The sequence below is a fragment of the Fusarium poae genome, chromosome 1, assembly GCF_019609905.1.
Source record: "Fusarium poae strain DAOMC 252244 chromosome 1, whole genome shotgun sequence".
Lineage (NCBI taxonomy): Eukaryota > Fungi > Ascomycota > Sordariomycetes > Hypocreales > Nectriaceae > Fusarium > Fusarium poae.
The window spans coordinates 5774104-5797123 of record NC_058399.1 but is presented as its reverse complement, the minus strand read 5'-3'; the positions used below and the strand labels follow the sequence as shown (position 1 = coordinate 5797123).

Below are 23020 nucleotides of genomic sequence, written 5' to 3'. Positions count from 1 at the left end.
ATCTTTAATTAAAAAGCTATATTTATAAATACCTTTTAATTAAATCTTTATTATAAATTATATATATTATAAAGGCTATTAATAATATTTTATCTTTAAATTAATAAGTAAATAAAATATATAAATTAAATATTTAAATATTATCTTTAATACTTTATAGCTAAAGATTAAATAAATTAAATAGCTTTATTATATATAGTTAAGTTTACTTATAATAATATAGAAAGTATTATAATAAAAGTATTTTTATTCTTTATACTTTTTAAGTATAATATTAATTTTTATATTTATTAAAAAGATTTAATTATAAAAAAGAAAATATTAAAGATAAACCTTAAATTAAATAAGCTTTAAAATCTATAAAAAAAAATAAAGATTTAATAATAAAATACTACTAAGGCCTAGAATAAATATTATAATAGAAAATATATAGAGATATTACTTAAAAAGGAATAATTAATTAGGTTATTTATTAAGAATATTAAGTTTAAAGGAAAAAAGAAAAAGCTAATATTTTATTTTATTAAACTATTTTAAATCCTTAAGAAAGTAAAGAAATAAATATATTAATTTATATTATTTAAAAAGTATAATAAGATCTATAATATATTCTATATTAGCCTCTTTAAATCTTAATAAAAATAAGCTAAAAATAAAAAAAATATACTCTTAATATTAAATCTAAAAGAAAATAAAAATAAATAAGAAATTAAAAGTATATTTATATAAAAGAAGATTAAAAAGATTATTTATTTTTTAATTAAATAAAAAGATTAATTATATAAATATAATTAATAAATAAATAAAAATAATATAATATATATTTTAAAGATTATTAAAAGCTTCTAGAAATATTATAAGAAAAAGTAAAATAAAATAAATATAAACTTTAAAAAAAAGTAAAAAGTTATTTATAAATAACTTTATAATTTAAATAAAATATATTAAAAAGTACTTTAAAAGTAAATAATATTAATATTAAAGTATAAAAAAAGCTTAAAAAGCTAAAAATATAAAATATAAACTATTAAATTAAACTTAATTATTAAAGATAATAGCTTAAATAATTCCTTAAATATTATAAAAAGTATTAAGAATTTAAATAAGAATTTCCTCTAGAGTTTAAATAATCTAGTTATTATTATTAATTTAAATATCTTTATTTAAAGTAATAATTAAACTATTTAAATAGCCCTTAAAGGCTATTAACTAAATAAAGTATATAGGGTTAAATAGCTTTAAATAAAGAAGATTATATTAGTCTTAAATAATAGCTTTATATTATAGTAAATTATTAATAAAATAAACTTAAAGACCTTTAAAGAGAATATATTTATAAAGTTAATAAGGTAAAGTCTATTTTAAATAGTAAGAAATTAATAATAGCCTAAAATATATATATAGTAATTAGTATAATTAATATATTTATTATAAATAGAATTTAATTAATACTCTTAAGTATAAGTAAAGAAATAAGTATTAAAAGCTTTTTAAAGATTTAAAGTAATTCTTATTAATTTCTAGTAAATATTAATAAAAAGTAAATATTAAATTAAATTAAAATCTAGGTTTATATTATTTACTATAATATAAAAATAATAAATATATTTATTTAAAAAGAAAAAGTTAATAGTATTTTTAATTAAAAAAAAATATATATTATTCTTATTAAATTAATCTTTAAGCTATATAAAAAACTATATTAAATTACTTATAGTTTATATATATATCTTTTATTAATATAGTAATTATAATATAAAGATATAAAAGAAAAGAATTTATATAGAAATAAGGGAATTTTAATAGGTTTTTAATTATAAGGTTTCTTTATAGCTTTAATTAAGGTATTTTTTATAAAATAAAAATAATATATATAAAAAGTATTACTTAAAGTAAAAATAATAATATATTAGAATTATATATTAATAATATACTTATAAATAGTAATATTCTTTTTATATTATAAAGATATTATAAAAATATTAAGGGGATATATAAGGGAAAATAAGAAATATTTAAAAGAGATTAATAAGCTATTATAAATATAAAAGAAAAGCTAAGGAATTAAATATAATAAAAGAATAAAAAAGCCTAAAGAAAAAGGCCTTTTAAAGGAGATTTATTATAATTAAAGAAAATATATACTTTTATTTATTTACTTTTATAAGATTCTATTATAATTAAGCTTAATATTAAATTAAAAAGATATACTTAATAGCTAGTTAATATTATTAATTAATTAATAAAATAATTTAAATATTTCTCTTAATTATTAAGGTTATTAACTATAGAGAGGGGTATAATTATAATAAGGTTTAAACTTATAACCTTTAAAGGGTTCTTAGCTATATATTAAGATTTACTCTAGGGAGATTTATTTAAAAATCTTATAATCTCTTAAGAAAAGAAATAAGCTTTAGTTTTATATTAATATAAGTCTTACCTTTAAGAATCTACCTAGTTACCTCTAAGTCCTATTATATTAAATTAACTTAAGAATTAATATTCTATTTACTTAATATATTATATTATACTTTATAAGGCTTTATATAGTAAAAAAGAGTATAATATTTAAATATATTTAAGCTTAATATTAATTTATAATATTATTAAGCTACTTAATATATTAAATACTTTAAACTTAATATTTATAAAGTATAATAGTTTATATAGCTAGCTAGCTACTTAAATAATAATATATAGTATTAATAGTTTAAATTTAAATAATTAAAAGTAAACTTAATTATTAAAGCTAATTAAGATAATATTAATAAACTTAACTTTAAAAACTAAAAAAATTAAAAATAAATAAAATAATTAATTTATTTTTTTATTTATAAATAAAAGCTTTAAGTATTAAAAGAAAAATATAAATTACTTTTTTTATAAAAAGACTATTATTATTATAGCTTAAAGTCAGACCAACCTACCCTAGAGCTATAAGTAGATTAGATTATATGGCAATAGTATTATTGCTATAACCTTAATTAGACTGCCAGTTAGATCTTAAATATAGCTCTTTAAGCTATATCTTATTAATAGAGCCTAACCTGCCTATAGTGCCTATCTATAGTAATAGAACTTATTCTGCCTAAAGTATTCTCTATCTATCTATATTACTAGACTTAGTCTATAATATTATATAGTTCCTATTATTAAATACTAAATGCAATATCTACCTACCTACTCTTGCCTTTTCTATTAAATAGTATTAAGTTATTTTATAACTATACCCTAGAATACTTAGATAACTAGTTTAAGTATTTCTAGAATATTTATATTTATACTAAAAGTACCTAGAACTATATATCTTAGCTAGAGAATAAGGCCTAAAATATAAAGGATAAATACTAAGGACTTAAGTAATCTATATAATAAATTACTATTAAATATAACTTTACTTAAGCCTAGCTTAAGTATATTAAATAATAATATAAAAAAGCCCTAAAGAAAAAAGATAATAATATCTTTAAGGCCTACCTTACTAAATACTATACCCTTAATACTACCTAACCTATTATACTTACTATTTATAAACCCCTTAAGATTAATACTCTTACTAAGCTTTATATAGTAATTCCTATAAGAATAATTTCTCTGCCTTTTTCTTAATTTACTAAATTAATTAGTCTTACTAAATAATTACTTAACCTTAATAAGTTTAAAGATAATTAAATTAATCTATATTACTTTATTTCCTAGATATACTTAAAACTAAAAGCTAATTATAATTAATTCTTAATATACTTTATTTAAATATTTTATATAATTAGCTATCTTAAGGGATATATTTATACTTAAGTCTTACTATATATTAAAGCTAGAGAATACTAATTCCTTAATTACTAGGATATTATTAATTTATTAGAATATACTTTTAGAGACTTAAACTGTATTAATAATGCCTATACTAAATTATTCTACTTTTACTAGATTTATAAGGATTTTAATACTTTCTTTACTAAGTTTTAATGCCTTATACTAGAAGGAGAAATATTAAAAGAGGCCCTGCCTACCCTATTAAAGCAAGCTATTTCCTAAGAGCTATATAGAATACTAATATATAACCTATTATCTAATTATTAATATTATAATCTAGCTGCCTTTCTATAAGAATTAGAAAACTAATAGCGCTGCTTTATAGCTAACCTATAGCCTATACTATAAAAGATAAATATACCTCTAAAAGAATACTCCCTAATACTTAGGAAGAAATCCCTATTGCCCTAAAGGAGAAAAAGCCTCCCTAAGAACTACTAATTAGCTAAAGACTCTATAGACCTTAGTAATTAGCATTACTATAACTGCCTTAATTAATAATAGAAAAATAATTAGTACTTCTATTATAGTTTAGCTAATTATTACCTTTATAATTACCCTAAATTTAATATATATCTAATTAGGTTCTATTAAGCTGCCTTTACTTATAGCCTTAATTATACTAGCTAGCCTTTATCTTTATACTTACCTATATTTAGCTATACTAGTTCTTATTAATCTAGATATTCTTAAGGATACTAAGAAAATAGAGTAAGCTTATCTTAAGTTAGTATTAAGCTTCTCTCTCTATATTTACTATACTAAAGATTAAACTATTTACTGCCTCTATTTATAAAATTCTAATTAAAAATAAAAATAATTAATATTTAAACCTAATAATACTGCTTATTAGCCTTAATATAGCTAGAAAAGAATTAATTCTATTTTATACTATAATTAATAATAGAGTAAAAAGAAAAAGGTTTATTAATAAGAGCTAGGCTAAGTCTTAGAACCTAAAGTTTAGACCTCTAAAGAGAATCTTTAAGATTAAAGTATTTAATAAGTAATTTACTAAAAGTAAGAAGGTTATTTACTATATTTATACTAGACTCTATATTATTAATTATAAGTAGAAGAGTATAATTTTCTATATAACCTAGCTAGCTAGTTACCTTATTATCCTAGGAATACTTTAGCTAAAGTAATATAATCTATAGATAGGCTTTATAGCCTATATATTTATATTTAATAGCTTATATTACTAGAAATTCTATAATACCTTAATTAAGCTTATAAAGATTAAGGCTTTATAGACTATCCTAAAGAAGTTTATATACTAGATAAAAGGGAATATCTTACTAGCCTTAGAGAGAAAGAATATTCTCTTAATTTCTCTATAAATTACCTAAATATATAGCCAGAAGGACTATTACTGCCTTTTTACTATTACCCTAAAGTAATTAAATTACCTACTTAAGCTTAAGCTAGAGGTATTTATACTACTAGAAGAACTTTAAGAGTTCTAAGATATTTTCTTGCCTAAGGAGGTAAAAAAGTTACTATTATATTAATCTAGAGACTACTATATTAAATTAACCCTAGAAAAAAAACTGCTATTTAGACCTTTATATAGAATATCCTAGAATAAACTGATAGCCTTATAAGAGTAACTAGATAAGAATCTATATAAGAGATTTATCTACTTAAGCTTATTGCCTATAGCCTCCTTAGTACTATTTATTAAAAAACCTAGCAATAGCCTATATTTCTATATAAATTACTAAGCCTTAAATAATATTATAATTAAAAACTACTATTTACTGCCCTTAATTAAAAAATCCTTAAATAACCTATTTAATATAAAATACTTCTCCTATATTAATATTATATTAGCCTTTAATAATCTATATATTAAGGAAGGCTAGGAATACCTAATAGTATTCTATACTTAATTTAAATTATATAAGTTATTAGTTATACTTTTTAGCCTAATAAGAGCCCTTATAACCTTCTAGTAATATATTAATAATACGCTAAAAGAATACCTAGATATATTCTATACTGCCTACCTAGATAATATTCTAATCTATAGCTAGACCTAAGAAGAGTATATTAAGTAATTAAAGATAGTGCTTAAAAAACTAAGAGCTATTAAGTTATTTATAAACCTAGCTAAATATGAATTTATAGTTATAAAAACCAAGTTCCTAGGCCTTATTATAGAATAAGATAGTATTTAAATAGACCTTATAAAGATTAAAACTATTAAGAATTAATAAACCCTAACCTGCCTAATTAATATATAAGCTTTTATAGGATTTATAAACTTCTATAGAAGGTTTATTTATAACTTCTTTAAGCTTATAGCCTTATTAAATTACTTAATAAAGAAAGATATATTATTTATTTAAGATAAAACCTATAAAAAGGCTTTTTAAGACTTAAAAGGAGCCTTTATATTAGTATTAATTTTATACCCTTTTAATTAGATAAAGGATATAATTCTAGAGATAGATACCTCTGACTATATATCTACTAATATACTATTATAATATAATAATAATAGAAGGCTATACTTAGTAGCCTTCTTCTTTAAGAAGTATATATCTATAGAATATAATTATAAGATCTATAATAAGGAACTTATAGCTATTATTTATTGCTTTAAAGAATAGAGACTTAAACTAGAGAGGGTATTCTTATTAATAAAAGTAATTATAGATTATAAAAATCTAGAGTACTTTATAATAATAAAGTTACTTAATTAATAATAAGCCTACTAATCTAAGTTTCTATTCTAATTTAATTTCTAGATTATATATTAACCTAGAAAATAGGGAATTAAACTTAATACTTTAACTAGGAGATTAGAAGACCTCCTTAAAGAGGGGAATAAGCACTTAGTATATTAAAGCCAGATAGTCTTAAAGAAAGAGAATTAGTAACTTCTGCTACTATAAGTCTAGAGAGCCTATATTTACTATCTATTATAATAGAACTAACTTATATTAATACTTAAAGAGCTATTATTCTTAATAGAGTTATTAGAAGAGATTAATTACTTATTAAATAAAGAATACTAGATTAATAAAGACTTATAATTAATACTATAAGCCCTTAGGATTAATATATTATAATACTTAAAGATTATATTTATAGAATATAAGATTATCTAGGAATAATTATTATACTAAGACTATATTTATATCTTAAGCTATAATACCTTTAAGATTACCCTATTAAAAGCTTACTATAAATACCCTATAGTAAGATACCTAGATTATATTTATACTTATAACCTACTTTCCTAGGATTACTATTAGCCTAGAATATTAGCCTATATTAAATAATAGGTTAAGAACTGCTATATATATTAAAAAGCTAATCTAGCCTAAGAAGTAAAGTAAAGTATACTAAAACCCTTGCCTATCTCTAAATAAGCCTAATAATATATATTAATAGATTTTATTATATATCTACTGCTTAGCAAAAGAAATAATATTATCTTAATTATAGCTTACTGCCTAACTAAAATAAGATATATTATTATATATAAAGAAATTTATAATACTAAAGATATAGCTTATTATTACTTAAAGGAAATATAGAAGCTATATAGGCTCTTATAGACTATAGTATTAGACTAAGGACCCTAGTTTATAGTAGAGTTTTAGTAAAAGCTTATTAAATAACTATTAATTAGCTTATTACTATTTACTACTTATTACCTTAAGATTAATAAATAGATTAAATACTTAAATACTATATTAAAATAGTATCTATAAGCCTATATATTATACCTATAGGATAATTAGAATTAATAGCTCTCCCTGGCTAAGTTTATAGTAAATTCCTTAAAATCTAAAACTATTAATATATCTCTATTCTTTATAAACTATAGATTCTATCTATAAATAGGCTTTAAACCTATAATTATAATTAAAAGAACCTTAGCTACTAAAGATATAAAATAGTTTATAAAGATAATAAATAATATCCTAGAGTATTTAAGATTAAAAAGTATTACTATATAAGCCTATTATAAAGTTTAAGTAAACTAATATAGATAACTTACTTAATAATATTAAGTAGGGGACTTAGTATAGCTAGATATTAAGAATATTAAGACCCTTAGGCTATAAAAGAAACTAAACTAGAAGAATATTAGCCTATTAAAGATTAGCAAGGTTATCTCTTTATATGCCTATTAACTAGAACTACCTATTAATATAAAAATATACCCTATATTTTATATAAGCCTACTAAAGCTAGTTACTATTAATCTGCTGCCTAATTAGAATATAGACCTATTATTATTAATAGAAGCTAAAGGAGTAGAAGAGTAAGAGGTTAAAGATATTATAGATTCCTAATAGGATAGATAAGGCTAAGGAGGCTACCCTAGGCTAAAGTATACTGTAAAATAGGCTAGATATATAGATCTAATAAAAGTCCCTGCTGCTTATATAGAGAATACTATAAAGATTATAGTAAACTTCTATAGGAAATACCTTAATAAGTCTAGATTATAGTAGCCTATTTTAGTAAAGCTTAATATTAAAGAGAGGGGTATTATTATAGCTTAAAGTTAAATTAATTTACTTTAAAGCTATAAGTAGATTAGATTATATAGTAATAGCGTTATTACTATAACTTTAATTAGATTATTAATTAGATCTTAAATATAGCTCTTTAAGCTATATCTTATTAATAGAGCTTAACCTATTTATAGTGCCTATTTATAGTAATAGAACCTATTTTACCTAAAGCATTCCCTGTCTACCTATACTACTAGACTTAGCCTATAATAATTATTAATTATATTATTATTAATTATAAAAGGCTATCCTTAGTTTAAAATACAGTTTAAAATTATAGTATTTTAATATAAGTATTTAATAATAAAATCTTAAGATAGTATATTATATAATTAAATTAATTCCTATAGAGTTTTTACTTTTAAATTAACCTGCATTTTAACTTTTTATATCCCTAATAGAATCCTATATATATAACTCTAACTCTCCTCTACTATCTTATTTACACTTTACTATACTATCTTTAATTATCTATTAATAATACTTAGTAAATTAACCTCTAGTTAACCCTATTAACCCTATTAACCCTATATATAGCTTTTATTACTTATAAAGCCTTTAATATAAAAGCCTTTATTACTTTAGTTACTTTAGCCTTATTCTTTATAATTTTATTTTTAATTAACTTAATAAGATTATTAAAGACCTTATTAGCTTAAATTACTTAAAACTTAAAGTATTAATATTAAATTTTATATTTATAATTTAATTTAATTACCTTAAGGAATATAACTTTATCTTTATATATATTAAGCCTTTTTATAAGCTTTTTTTTTAAGTTTTTTAAATATTTAAGCTTTTATTTAAGCTTTATTATTATTTAGCTTTATTTATAAATTTAAAAATACTTTATAAAAAGTAATAAGATTTTATAATTAAAAGTAATTAATTTAATAAGGCTATAATTATTATTATTATTATATTTAATTTATTAAAAATATTTAATTTTATATTTTAATTATTTTAAGTTTTTATTATTATTATTAAGTAAAATAATATTTATAGTATTTTTTTTATTAAAAAAATAGCCTTTTAAATAGTTAAATATATTATTATAAAGGCTTTTTTTTTAAGTAATATTATATTAAATAAAGACTATAAAGTTAATTAATATAAAGTAATTAATAATAAATAGATTAAAGATTAATTAACTATATAAGTTTAAAGGTATTTAATAGTAAATTATAAAAAGAAAAAATAGTTACTATATATATAGAAGTTTTTTTTATTTTTCCTTTATTATAAAGTTTAATTATTATTATATTATAGTCTTATTAAGAAAGTTAATTATTAAGAAAAAGTTAAGTTTAATATTAGGTTTTTAATTTATATAAATCCTTTAGTTTTAAATTTATAAGATAGCTTTAAAAAGACTTAAGCTTTAGTAGAGAGTAAAAAAATAAATAAAATAAATAAATAGCTATAATATAAATTAATTATTTATATTAAAAAGAATTTAATTACTTAAAATAATAATATTATTCTTAAAGATTTAAAAGCTAGGCTTATTATTTAAATTATTATTATTAAATATTATTAAAAACTACTTTTTATAATAAATTAATATTAAATTAAAATAGTTTAATAGCTTTATAAGTTAAAATATATATATATAAAGCTATATTATAATTTAATTATATATTAATATAAAAAAATATCTTTAATAATATTATAATTAAAAAAATAGTATTATAATATAGAAAATATAATTAAATTAATAAAATATTAAGCTTTAATATATTTATAAATAAAAAACTATAATATTAATTAATTAAATATATTTAATAAAGTTTAAAGAAGCTTTAAATAGCTTTAAAGGAAATTAAATAATTAAATTAAAAGGGAATATATATATAGCTTTAAAAGGGGCCTTATTATTATATATATACCTAGATATATAAAAGTTATATATTTTATATGCATATCTGGATATGCAGGAAATAGAGCCCAATGTTTTATCTTCATAAAGATATGAAACATTCATACCTCATTTCATAAATATACATGGCTCCATTTACCGAAAGTTCGTTCGCCTTGTTGACCTCAGTATCGTTGCGCACAGAACAAGATCGTCAGACCGACCTCCACATGATTAAGACATGCATACAAACTATCAGCCATGCTTTTGTCTGCACCAATGAAAAATATCAATTTCCCACGAATCGATAGCGAAATGACTGACCTGATCCAGAGCCTAGGGCAACTAAAATTGTAAAAGCGGTCTACTTGTGTTCAAGGATAAAAAGAAGGGGAATCCTCGGACCCGGAAACTTTAAGATATATTTCTACTGAGAGTTGCGGAAACCACAATTATCAGAATGGTCCCTTGCAGTGAAACCTCAGACCTTGTGGAGATTTCTCGTTTTGATACTCGAGGCCTTGGTGCTGGTTACAAATTGCGAAGACATAAATTCGAACATTTGGCCGACGCAGGATGTCACAAAGCAAGATCAGATTGGATAAAGCATATTGGCCCTCTCAACGAATTCGGTGGTTGCAATCACGTTAACGGGAATTTCTCTGCCGTAGTGCTGCCGTTGTGCAGACCTGACCGTTTAGAACTTGTAGCTTATGTACTGGAGTGTAAGTCGAGGCGAGTGGATCGTTATGTTCTAGCACTAACAATAAAGATGCATTTCTCCATGATTCTGTTCTCGAGGCCGAGGACATCTCTCCGGTATGTTATGGCACAGTGAACGGCCGAACATAGGTTAATATCAATTAGGAATCTCAAATACAAGCCGAGGCTGGTCTACGCTTTTTGTATGAACGTTGCATAAGCCGACTCCTGCAGACCGACGAAGTATGCGCCAAAAGGATTGCAAAGGCGTGGAAAGACGCGATCGATACAACTATAAGAGATAAGCGCATCGACTTTCAGTCAGTCGAAGACTATTTGGAGTTTCGCATGATTGATACTGGTGCACCGTATGTCGTAAATTTACCTTCAGATTGGCGTGGAAAATTGACTAATACCAGATCAGGTTTGTTGAGGCTATCATGCTTTTCGGCATGGCAATGACTCTCACATCGCAAGAAGATGCCGAACTTGCTCGCGTCATTCGGCCATGTTCCGCCGCTCTGGCTTTGACAAACGACTACTTCTCGTTCGACCGAGAGATGAAAGAAGCTGACACTTCTACCCTCATCAACTCGGTTTCTATCGTAATGCGTCTTCAGAACTTAGATATTGCAACGGCCAAGGAAGTCATCAAGGAAACCATACAAAGCTACGAACGAGAGTTTCTGCGACGCATTGACGAGTATAAGCACCAGAGAGGGCCAGTCTCCGAAAAGATCCATCAGTACCTGGAAGCCATGGCATATCAAGTTAGTGGAAATCTAGTCTGGAGTCTCAACTGTCCTAGATATAATCCAGACTTTCGTTGCGGACTGGAGGCTTGTCAACAGAAGGAATAATTGTCGGAGTTGTGTCGACGTATTAAGTAGGTAGTTGTGATAAACTCAATTGGTACAGGAAACCTAAACAATATATAGCCCAAAACATGCCACCACTGTTATAAGTATATGGAAGTCTCCTCTTATTATTCTGTCACCATTACATGACTAGCTTTCTTCAATCACGAAGCAATCCAATGGGACATAGACACGAGGCTCGCACTGCCCACAGTAACAGCCTCCCCACCGTCCCTCAATCTTTGCAACAACACCAGACCCTTCAAATGCTGCATGGAACTCTTCTTCCGGCGTCTTGAAGGGCTTTAGGATCTTGTGCATATGTTGATTATTCCAGTCGTCATCCCAGCACCCCCGGTAGCGTGAGCGAAGTTGAGGAATTTCAGCCGTTACTGTTTGAAGCTCTGGGAGCGCCCCTTCCCTTGCCTTGTGACCAAGATATAAAATGTCATCCCAACATATCCAGCGCATATCATCTCCCTTGAGTAAAAGAGTCAAATCGCGGATCGATGGCGTAAGCAGGTCCGTCAGACAGGTCTTTTGATGGTCAAACTTCTGTCTGTCAAGGGTACCTTCGGAAACGTGTCGACAGAAACACAAAGGGTCAAGAGTCAGAGAAGTAAGATTGGTGAATCGACCGAGCTGCTCTCGTGTGATGATTGTAGACTCAAAACGTGGAGGATCTCGAAGATCAAAGTATGTTGTTAGTCCTAGGATATGAGGTCCTGTGGAGTTAAGCTTAAAATCGAGATGAAGATATTGTAATTTTTCAGAGTTGAGATATCTTAGCAGATACTTGGGTGCAACGTGGTGTACCTGAGGCCTCTCTTCACTGTACGAGCCTGGTCCCTTGTCGATGACATACTTGAAGCTTGTCAAGTTCTTCGCTCTATGAAATAATTTTAATAGAGGATGTCTGTCGTTACAGCTTTCACGGAAAGACCATCCACGAATCTGCAACTCCTTGAGATTTGGGAGAGCCATGTTGGATTTCGGATCTTCGAATTCAGGACCATAAGATGGGGACTCAGCTTGCTCGATACCTCGTAGTACCAAGGTCTCGAGTTGGGGAGATTGTTGTAGCAGGAAGGACAATCCGGACCCGGCGGCACTGAATGTCACAAAATCGTCCGCCTCGAGTTCGAGATACCTGAGGTCCGCGAATCTTGCCTTAAATCCACGTTGTGTGAGGGTCTTTTCGAAGAAATCGAGGTTTATTCCTTCACCGGAGAAACGGATGGTCAAAGCCTGTAAATTAGAGGCTAAACCCAGTAGGGTGTTTATTTGGACGTCGTAAGGATCCTCCAGGGCAAGGCGATATGACATCGACATACCAGCAAAGCTGCTGGCCGTTTTGTATAGTACCGAACGGCACTCATCCGTCATGTAGTATGGTAAATGTAGAATTTTGATGTTTGGTGCCAGGTCTCGATCGCGATCCAAAACCTGCAACATGTAGCGTAGTGTTATATCGGAGCCGACCTGGTGGAATAGTATAGGCATGGCAATTCTGCGACATCGTTTGCTGGTTTGACTAAGTGCCAGCAAGTTCGCGGAACCAAGTCTGAGCTCGTGTGCATATGTGCGGTTGACTTCAGGATCATTGATGGACTGTGGGCTGTGACAATGGAAGCAAAAGCGTGAAAACACATATTTGAGAAGTTCAGTGGGCAGATTGTTGATAAGGTTGAATTGGGACTTTTCGGGGTTTTCCATGGGGACGGCTGATAAAGAAATGAAGTTGCATCTCCAGAGGCTGGTGCATGATTTATGTCTTAAATTTTATCTCGAGTAGAATGTTCAAGGATTGGTATCACAACCAACGCCGTCTGACTCATGCAGCAGTATCCAGCGCACGGATAACCTCAAATAGTGGGTTTCATAAAGAACTTCTTTTAATACCAGAGAATAAACACACTCTTTTCCTTATTTTTATCTAAATTGGATTGGCCATTAAGTTGAGTAGCGGTTTCACCATTACTAGCTGCCTTTATATAAATAGATCAGTATTGATATCAGTGAGGGACAAATTTACAGAAGTCTTTGGCCCAAAATTAGGGCACTGCTGTGATCGATAATCTTAAAATGCTGTCTTCCTCTAACATCACTTATCCAATCTCAGCTCTGGGAATAACAATGGATTTTAAAGTAGGTAGGCTTAAGTTTTGTCCACGATTTAAATGGTATCCACTATGAACCGTCATGTCAAAGACGTCACAGGAACGAAGGTGGTTTATAGTTGGTATAGCAACACTAAGTCTCAGACTCATGGTGACGTGCTCGACTTTGGTGACATGAGCATAAATGAACATTTTCAAAGCTTTCAATTCCTCAAATACTCAGTAACATTACAACTATAGTAATTACCCAAGAAATATCATATCACCTTGACGGAAATCAACATGTCAGCTCTACGCGCTTACCAACCTCTCTTCCGCCGCGCCGCACAGCGCACAGCGCCTACCATCAACACCACCACTCGCCGCTTCGTCAACACAGAATCCGCGCCAACACTCTACTCGGCACGCGCGAAAGCAATTGGTGCTCGAAAAGGCCGCATTGAAGGCGAGAACCTCAATGTCGAGCTTACCATGGCCAAGGCCCTTGGTGGTCCTGGCGACAAGGGCAAGACGAACCCAGAGGAACTCTTCGCCGCTGGTTACGGAGCTTGCTTTCAGTCTGCCATGAACGCTTGTGCAGCGCAGATGGGTATTACAATGCCTACCAATATCGAAGATAGCGTGGTCGATACTACAGTGCACCTTGTGGGTGATATGAAGTCGCTGGATATGAGTCTACGTGTGGATATGAAGATCAAGGTCAAGGGCTTGGAGAAGGAGGAGTTGGAAAAGGTGGTGAAGAAGGCGCAGGAAGTTTGCCCGTATTCCAGGGCCACCAAGGGCAATGTCGCGACGAACTTTGAATACGTCCAGGGTTAAGTGCCAGTTGCAAACATTTACGTATACCGTTATACCGAACCAAAATATTGAACATGTTTAATTGCGCGATGGCGTTTGTTGACCTGTGGAGCGGAAATCATTATATGTGAAAGAAAATAAGCATAACCTCAAGCAAGTGTGGTTGATTGCTAAACGATATAAAACTCTAAATCTATATTCCTGAATCATGCCAATCCTCACGAATCAATTCAGCTCCCTTTTCACCAATCATAAAAACTGGTCCAACAATGTTAACATCAGGCAATACAGGTATAATACTGCAATCAATGATACGAAGACCCTCGACACCGTAAACTCTGAGACGCGGATCCACGACACCGCCATCGGCTTCAGGAAGCATCTGATTTGTACCAGAAGCATGCCAGTTTGGAATAGTGTTTGCCTTGACATAATCGAAGATGGCGTCTTCATCATCATCATCGACAGCCGCACCAGGGCTCACTTCGCCATTATTTTCGCCATAGGTATACCGTGAGAGGGCAGGATGGGCTAAAATCTTGCGAAGATAGTGGAAGCTTCGGATGGCAATTGCTCGGTCTGCGTCATGGGTGTAATACTAGACAAGAGTTAGGATGCAAGACAATATTAAAAATGGAACTTTTGTTTCTGTGGACTCACATTTGGGTTGATCTCAGGAGCCATCATCATTGAGGTACCCTTCAGCGAGATGTTACCTCGCGATAACGCAACCATACTGCTTGCCGTCAATGAGATGTAAGACTCATTAGGGAGTTGCTTGTAGTAAGGTGTTGGTCCAGATGGATACCATGTTGATTCAAAGAGATACTCAATATGCGATTGGTCTCCGAGGCCAGCTTCTACCACGGGACCTGCTCCAATCTCGAACAGCTCTTCCTCGGAGAGTCTTTGAAATCCATTAGTGATTCCACTGGGGGCCGTGTATGGACCGGTGCCATTGCTGTAAAATTCCTACTCAGGCGTCAGTGAAATTGCTATGCGTTCCCATACAAGCCCTTACCTCTTGAGCTGCCTCTAGCAAAGTAAAGTCTGATGATAATTGGGATGACGAGAATTGGAGATCATCCTCTACCCTCGCCATTATGCTAAAGACACTATGATCGTTCAAGCTGCGAGAATTAGTAGGTAGAACTAGAAATATTCGGGCGTATCTTACTTTCGACCAATGTTCTCGTTGACAAGAACGGGCTCAATGGCAAACTTTTCAAGCTCAGACGAAGGACCGAACCCCTACATTCTGGAGTCAGCGGCATCATCGGTACCTGGAACAGTCCACTGACCGAAACCATAAGAAGTTGCGGTGACTGGAAAGCACCCATAGAGACAACAACCTCTTTGGAGGCGTGTACCTGATGTGTTCTTCCGGTAGGATAATCCATAAAGCGGACTCCTGTAACTTTTGGTCTGTCGCCATCGGTATTCGATAGAAGTTGCTGGACTGGCGCATAGTACAAAACATCAAGGTTCTTTCTACTAAGTGCTTGTTTCAGATACCCGTCGTAACTGGAGCTGCGCAAAAGGTGCTTGTCAAGTGTGGCTGTGCCCTGTTTAACGCCTGTACTATTTCCAGTGTTGTAATCTTCAACTATGGGAATATTGGCAGCTTCGCAGGCGTTCATAAAGGCGATGCTTGTTTCTGGAACATAGCCCTGGTATGCGATTTCAAGAGGTCCGTTCCCATACGCGGTGCTGTTGTAGGTCTTGTAAGTACTGTCAAATCCCTTGGATTCATTCTGAGGGTTGAAATGGGTACCCTTTGTTGTCAGTTATGGTTGTACGTCAGTGAACTTGACTCACCTTGATGAAGAGAGGGTAGACATCGTCCCATGACCAGCCCGGATTTCCTCTCTTCTCCCACAGATCGTAGACAGTAGATGTACCGCGCCCATAATAGAATCCATTGATCATACTACTCCCGCCCAATCCTTTCCCGCCTGTTATTGTTAGTCAATAATTCTCAGATCAATAGGTCAGGGTGACACTAACGATGATAGGTAAGGATTCTTCCATCGAGACCCTGCTGGGGTGCTGTGTCGAATCTCCAATCAATGGGTGAACCTGTTACTTATCAGCATTTAGTCAATAGCATCGCGCTCGGACATACCTGTTATCAACGTATTTCCACCCAATGGCTTGTATGCTGCAACGACATTTGGATCAGGTCCAGCTTCGAGAACAAGGACTCGAAATTTCCCCGACTCAGTAAGTCGATTTGCCACCACGAGACCTGCTGTCCCACCTGAAATTCTTGTCAGCACAGGGCGTTTAGTTGGAAATGAATGTCTTACCTCCAGCAATGATGAAATCATACTCGTCTTGAATCACGGCCCTTTCAATCCCTTTGATTGGACGAGCCAAAGTACCATGAGCACAGAGTAGACCAATTACTAAAAACGAATGATACTATATTGACACCTGAGAGTCGCAAGAACGGGAGAACGAAGAGCTGGCTAATAGATGGGCACAGGCTCCTATTATGTGATTGTCTAGCCAAGCTGACATAGTGTGCTTACTTCTTGGATAACGCGGGACGTCATTCCGATCTTTGATCTCGATTGCCTATGAGACACGACTGAAAGGAATCAATAGCCTGCATAACGGGAGGCTTGGAAAGCAGACAATCTTGACTACCCCGCACTACAATTCCTTGTTTTGGTAATTTAGCTACTACTAGCGTAAGCCTTGCTGATGCCGATTTATAGATATGCTTAATTCTAGTGGACTAATTTAGCCAATTCTAGTTTTTGCGTGATGGCTGAATGACGTTTCAATAAAACGTTATAGCCGTTTCGAGACTTGAGGGATAACGTCTGACGTGGATCTTGCATGGTCGACTAGAGTTCACATATCTAGGCTCGCCCGGTTCTCTTACACGGCTTCTTATTGATCATAAAGGAGGACCTGGTCTATTATTGTACTGGTACTTTACCTACCCTAAACAACACGTATGCTCCTGAGGATTGTATTCCGTTGACTTATAAGTCAATCTGTGGACACTCTAAAATGATGAATAAGCGCGCTGAAAGAGGAGTCTGACTGGTGTATCCATGGAAACCGAGACCCCCTTTTTCCATTTTTCATTAGTTAGTCTGGTCCCTGCAATCTCCTTTTTCTTGCACCACAAGTGACGGCAAAAAGTCAACTTGTAACTCGTCCTAATCAAACTGCCCATTCTCTCTTAATCTTTGAACTGCCTCACTCATTCATCATGTCTCTGTCGGATGGAATACAATCCGCACTGCACAGCAAGGCTGCTGTCACCATTAACCATTTACCTAATGAGGTTCTTGTCCAAATTTATCATTACTTGTCAGATCTGCAGGACCCAGTGTTACCAATTGAAATCCACGACAATCTTCCTCCACAGGAGCTTCAATATGGTGTCCGGCAGTATAACGATCTGATCCTGACACAGAACTATACGGCCGTAACGCTCCGTCTCGTGTCTCGTCGCTTCAACCATCTCTTCCAACAATTCATTATCAGAAACATCGTCATCGTGCAAAGTAAACTGTTTCTTTTACAGGAGAGGACTGAAACTCCCGTCGAGATGCAGTCCAGCCGGCAGTTCATGGAAGCCGAGAATCTTGCTAAATCGATGGAGAGACTGCGCAACCTGATGAACCTGAACCCAGAACTCGGAAAGCGCTGCAAGTCGTTGTGTCTCGCTTACAAACAAGTCAAAGTGCCCGTTCGCATCCCAGGCCAGCCCGATGCAAATGAAGGATGGATCCCACCGGAAGGCCTAGTCCGAGATTTAGACATCTATAACAGAGGCGAAATTTTTGAAGGATTCCGTCACGAGTTCCAACTTGAGAGAACGATCATTCCGGACCCATTGTGGCTGAACAACAACATATACAGTTGTTTCAGCCAGGTGACTGATGTTCAGCTTCACTCCAATCATTTTGGAAATGTACTTCCCGACATGACACCAGCGCTTTCGTCTTTCCCCAATCTCACCACGCTCCGTGTCACGGGGAAAGTTGACTATGCATCCTTGATCGAGCAACTTGTAGAAATTCTCACACCATCCTCAGCTCTACAGACATTGGACCTGTCTCGCGCCCCCGCGGATTATTGGAGTCACGGATTTGCAAGAATAGCCGAAACGCTCATGGCGAGTTATAATCTGTTGCATCTTTGTTTTTGGCCTAGACTAACATCAAATCTCTAGGATGTGGAAGGAACAGCACCCTTTACAAGACTCCTCACTGGCCCAGACACATGTCCTCGCATACTTGAGAGTCTGGTTGCTTGGCCTAGACGACTTGAAAGGCTGGTCTTGCAAACTAGCTTTTCGCAAATGAATCTTAATTGGGGCCGCGGCGTGCAAGAGATACTTGACGGGCAGAAAGATTGTCTTACCCACCTCCGGTTTCAGGGTAAGTATGAATTGGGCTTGACAGGTTTTGATTTGAGAGACTTCCCTTGCTTGGAGCACCTTGCCCTTGACAGCGCAACCATATCCAACCGCGATCCGCGTCGGCGTGACGGCAGTACCTTGCCTGACCTCGAACAACGCATACTAGCCCCTCGTCTTCGTAGCCTCCTATGGGTCATGCCGGCTGAGCAACCCGAATCCGGGGACTTCTTCGGACCTGACAATCAGAGCCGACTCGAAAACGTACTATTCAGTCTTGGCAGGAAACGAATTGAATACCAGGAATCTGGAAAAGAATGGACTTTAAAGAGAATATGGCTACAGACTTTGGCAGAGCCGCTTGAAAGTCTTCCTGCAGATGCTCAAGACAGCTTTGCATCTCACCTAAAATGGATCTCACGTTCCGACCAATTTTGTCGGGGACCAGAGGGACCGACTTTACAACATGTACCGCTACCCAAGGGAGGTATGGGTGCCAATGCCTCCCCGCGCGGATCCTTTTCTCAGCTGGACGAAGTCTGGTCTTGGGATGATCATGCCCGGACTATCTAGAGAACACAAGATATGAGACAAACATGGTGGTCCCCGAAGTGACAAGTAGGGTTATTTGTGTCAAAATACGAATTCAATAGTGCTCTCAAATTTAATACAATGTCTTATTATGACATCAGTCATCATGTTCCTACTATCAATTTTCTCGCCATCCTTTCCAGCCGAGTCCGGCCTGGCGAGGTGTTTCTAAATGCCCAATAACGACGATACGTTGGACGAAAAGTTCAGCTTTGATCCACTTCGAATACCCCCAAACTGATATGTCGTTTGAGGCTGCTTGGCAAGCACCTAATGTGGCAGGTCGATCAGTGATCCGTCAGCCCGCATAGGGCATGCATATTTTGGTGAAGTGCGGTGGTGGTATGTAAAAGAAATCCGACTAACATATTTGTAAGCCTAAGAGCACCATGCTGAAAGTATATAATAAGATAAAACCAATGATTAGGTATATTCTCTCTCGTCAAAAACGGAACCTGGGTTGAATCTTGAGGTCTTGAGCCATGCCATCGAACGTCCCGGCTTTCGTCAGAAGGTCGGTCCCAGCCTTCCTAGCGGCAGCTCTTACACCGTCACCACCGGCGAAGCGAATACTGTGTCTGTTGGCGCATCCTTCGAGATCAGCGGAGGATTCTTCGAAATCTTTGAGGCTGGTGCAAGCACTAGTTTCGAAAGCGGTCACACTGCCGAGAACTCGAGTCTACCCAGATCAATGTCGACTGCGGTTCCGGAAAGAATGGTCAGATTTACTGGGTGCCCAAGTGGGACCATTACAAGGGAACCTTTGTCCCTAGCAACAGGGCCGGTGATGTTTGGAATCCTCTCGATGACAGCGCTGGAGACTACATGATCGAGTGCCAAGGTTAGGCCCTGCCTTAATATGGTCAAGTCGCCCAGCAGGCTGTGACAGGTCCCGTAGTCATGATCACAGCTTTCAATTTAACGTGGGTTATCTTTTTCTCTTCTACAGATACTTCCAGTATCTCATGCCTTTTTATCAACCATCTTCTATCTTTGGAGAATACATACCTCGCAGATATCATGACAGTTAGTACATATCTATATATACACCACTATCCTTGAGTATCAAGACTCTATAGCCTGTGACCAATTTTAGGCTGGTAACTAGCAGTCTGGCGTACATATCGTGGTTTTTTGGCTTTGCGTGCAGTCTATCACCGAGCTCTTACATCAACAGTATGTTTTTTGATGACATGGGAACGCACTCCAGAATGACAGTATAGTGGGCGAGTTGTTATCGTTCTGTTTCGGCACTATCTGTCTAGAGAAGAGCTGCTTGGAATGGCCTTAAGATGCCAAAGACGCAATCCTACTGATATAATGCTGCGATATGATGCGGAGCAAAACCGCAATACTGACATTTATAAAGTTGTCACCCATTTGGCCAACGGAAGCAGGACCATAGAAAATGAACTCTCCAAGTGCTGAATCCTTCTCAAAAGTATTCCCCCCGGCTGTTTCAAGACTGGCCGCAGGTGTATCTTGTCCTGACCCTGGGACTAATTCCCAACTTCCGAGTTTGCTTTGAGACAATGACCCAATGAACATCTTAATGGTGGAAGAACTGTCAGCCTGTCTCTTCCTCCACTGCCATGTCTGAGCCTGTCCGTTCACATCAACTTCAAATGGCCAAGAGGCACCCTCCATAAACATGCTTGTCTCTCTGAACTTGGACTTAAATCCTATTATATTAAATTTTATTATATTAAAAGCTATAATATTAATTATAAGCTTTTTCTTTTTCTTTTTAAAATTTTCTTTTTTTAATTTTATAAAATTCTTAATATAATAAATTTTAATTTAATAAACTTTTTAATAATATTATTTTTATTAAATACCTTATAAATTATTAATAATTTATTTTTTTTATTAAAAATTATTTTAAAGATTATTTTAAAGATTAAAAAATAATTTTATTTAAAATATTATAACTACTTTTTAATATATTAAAATTATATTTTTTTTAAATTTTATAAAAAGCTTTTAAAGCTTTTTTTTTCTTTATATAATAAAAATTTAAATTTTAATTTATTAATTTAATAATTAATTATATAATTAAAAGCTTTATAATTAAAAAAAATAAAAATAATAATTTAATAATTATATATATTAATAATATTTTAATTTTAAATATTAATAAAAATAATATATTAAAGATTATAAAAAGTATTAAATCTTTTTAATTAATTTTTTTTTAAAAATAAAATTAATTATAAAAATTAAGCTTTTATAAATAATTTTTTAATTTAATAAATAATTAAAATTAATAAAGACTTTAAAATTTATTATTTTATATAATAATTATATAATTATATAATTTTATTAATATTAATATTAATAAAGAAATATTTAATAATTAATTTTAAAAAAAAATAAAAGCTTTTATAATAATTATTATAATTTTAATTTTATAAATTATAATATATATTTTTAAATTAAATTTATATTAATATTTAAATTTAAAAATTATATTTTTTTATAAATTAATTTTATATATATACTTTAGGACTTATACCTTAAAAATCACCTAATAAAAGTTAGACTTAAATCCATTGAAACTAATAGTGCTCTGTTGACTGAACGTGTGCCAACTTTCGATAGTGCATACAGGTTGATTTCCAGACTCGTACGGGCCTTCTTTGATCTTGAGCCTACTGCTGGAGAACATCTTGGCTGAGTATGCGACTGGTCCTTTAAACTGAGGCCCGAGTTCAAGAACGCTGGTACCGCCACCCGTCATGACATTCCATATATGGAACCTTGCAGGCAGCCTGGTGAAGCCCACGTAAGGATGATAGCCTGGCGGTCGTGGGGCCACGATGAGAGGTTGCTGGTAGTTTTGCTGTGAGTAACCAAGTGGTAGGGCCTGATAGCTTGAGGCATTGGACGGAGGCCCTGGATGGTAGAGAGGTTGTTGATAGTAAGACATGTTGATTTGTATGCTAGGCAATCAGATAGTCGATGTGGGAGATGAGGAGAAAGGATGAGAAGATGTTGATAAGCCGAGAAGAGATGCGGTACACAAGAGATATTATTTTCTTGACAGGCTTTCTGAAGACTGTATGTATAACATGAAAAGACCAAGAACGACGAATTTATTCAAGACTACTGTTATTCGGTGGGTTTCTTTAAGGTTAAACAGAAACTAACAAAAGATTACTTCTGTTTCGACGCTAACTCTTCTGGGCAAAATCGTGCGCTCTCGCCTCAATCGATGTGGTTGGTGAGACACTGGAAAATCAGGCTTGGGGCTTGAACAATATTCATACAAATCACAGACGATCAGTTGCGTCATGGTTGGTAACTTGGTTTATTCCGTTTACTAATCTCTTTCAAAGATTTCAAAGAAT

General features: G+C 32.1%; 7 protein-coding genes across 7 annotated transcripts; 3 read left to right on the top strand and 4 right to left on the bottom strand.

The window, feature by feature from the left end:
- Positions 1 to 10678: 10678 nt before the first annotated feature.
- On the top strand, positions 10679 to 11780 carry FPOAC1_001892 (uncharacterized protein; the record flags this gene model as incomplete). The annotated part of the gene is made up of 4 exons (XM_044846480.1): positions 10679 to 10943; positions 10991 to 11037; positions 11086 to 11288; positions 11345 to 11780. The coding sequence occupies 4 exons, from the start codon at positions 10679 to 10681 to the stop codon at positions 11778 to 11780; spliced, it is 951 nt and encodes a 316-aa protein (XP_044712396.1).
- Positions 11781 to 11927: 147 nt separating this feature from the next.
- Positions 11928 to 13493, bottom strand: FPOAC1_001891 (uncharacterized protein; the record flags this gene model as incomplete). The annotated part of the gene is made up of 1 exon (XM_044846479.1): positions 11928 to 13493. The coding sequence occupies one exon, from the start codon at positions 13491 to 13493 to the stop codon at positions 11928 to 11930; it is 1566 nt and encodes a 521-aa protein (XP_044712395.1).
- Positions 13494 to 14179: 686 nt separating this feature from the next.
- Positions 14180 to 14716, top strand: FPOAC1_001890 (uncharacterized protein; the record flags this gene model as incomplete). Its single annotated transcript, XM_044846478.1, has 1 exon — positions 14180 to 14716. One exon carries the CDS (start codon positions 14180 to 14182, stop codon positions 14714 to 14716), a length of 537 nt encoding a protein of 178 aa, XP_044712394.1.
- A 172-nt stretch (positions 14717 to 14888) lies between these two features.
- FPOAC1_001889 (uncharacterized protein) lies at positions 14889 to 17253 on the bottom strand (the record flags this gene model as incomplete). The annotated part of the gene is made up of 10 exons (XM_044846477.1): positions 14889 to 15293; positions 15356 to 15667; positions 15717 to 15825; positions 15873 to 15946; positions 15997 to 16470; positions 16514 to 16650; positions 16703 to 16774; positions 16821 to 16955; positions 17005 to 17055; positions 17217 to 17253. The coding sequence occupies 10 exons, from the start codon at positions 17251 to 17253 to the stop codon at positions 14889 to 14891; spliced, it is 1806 nt and encodes a 601-aa protein (XP_044712393.1).
- A 671-nt stretch (positions 17254 to 17924) lies between these two features.
- On the top strand, positions 17925 to 19652 carry FPOAC1_001888 (uncharacterized protein; the record flags this gene model as incomplete). Its single annotated transcript, XM_044846476.1, has 2 exons — positions 17925 to 18840; positions 18904 to 19652. The coding sequence occupies 2 exons, from the start codon at positions 17925 to 17927 to the stop codon at positions 19650 to 19652; spliced, it is 1665 nt and encodes a 554-aa protein (XP_044712392.1).
- A 460-nt stretch (positions 19653 to 20112) lies between these two features.
- FPOAC1_001887 (uncharacterized protein) lies at positions 20113 to 21323 on the bottom strand (the record flags this gene model as incomplete). The annotated part of the gene is made up of 2 exons (XM_044846475.1): positions 20113 to 20349; positions 21030 to 21323. The coding sequence occupies 2 exons, from the start codon at positions 21321 to 21323 to the stop codon at positions 20113 to 20115; spliced, it is 531 nt and encodes a 176-aa protein (XP_044712391.1).
- An 874-nt stretch (positions 21324 to 22197) lies between these two features.
- FPOAC1_001886 (uncharacterized protein) lies at positions 22198 to 22599 on the bottom strand (the record flags this gene model as incomplete). Its single annotated transcript, XM_044846474.1, has 1 exon — positions 22198 to 22599. One exon carries the CDS (start codon positions 22597 to 22599, stop codon positions 22198 to 22200), a length of 402 nt encoding a protein of 133 aa, XP_044712390.1.
- Positions 22600 to 23020: the final 421 nt, after the last annotated feature.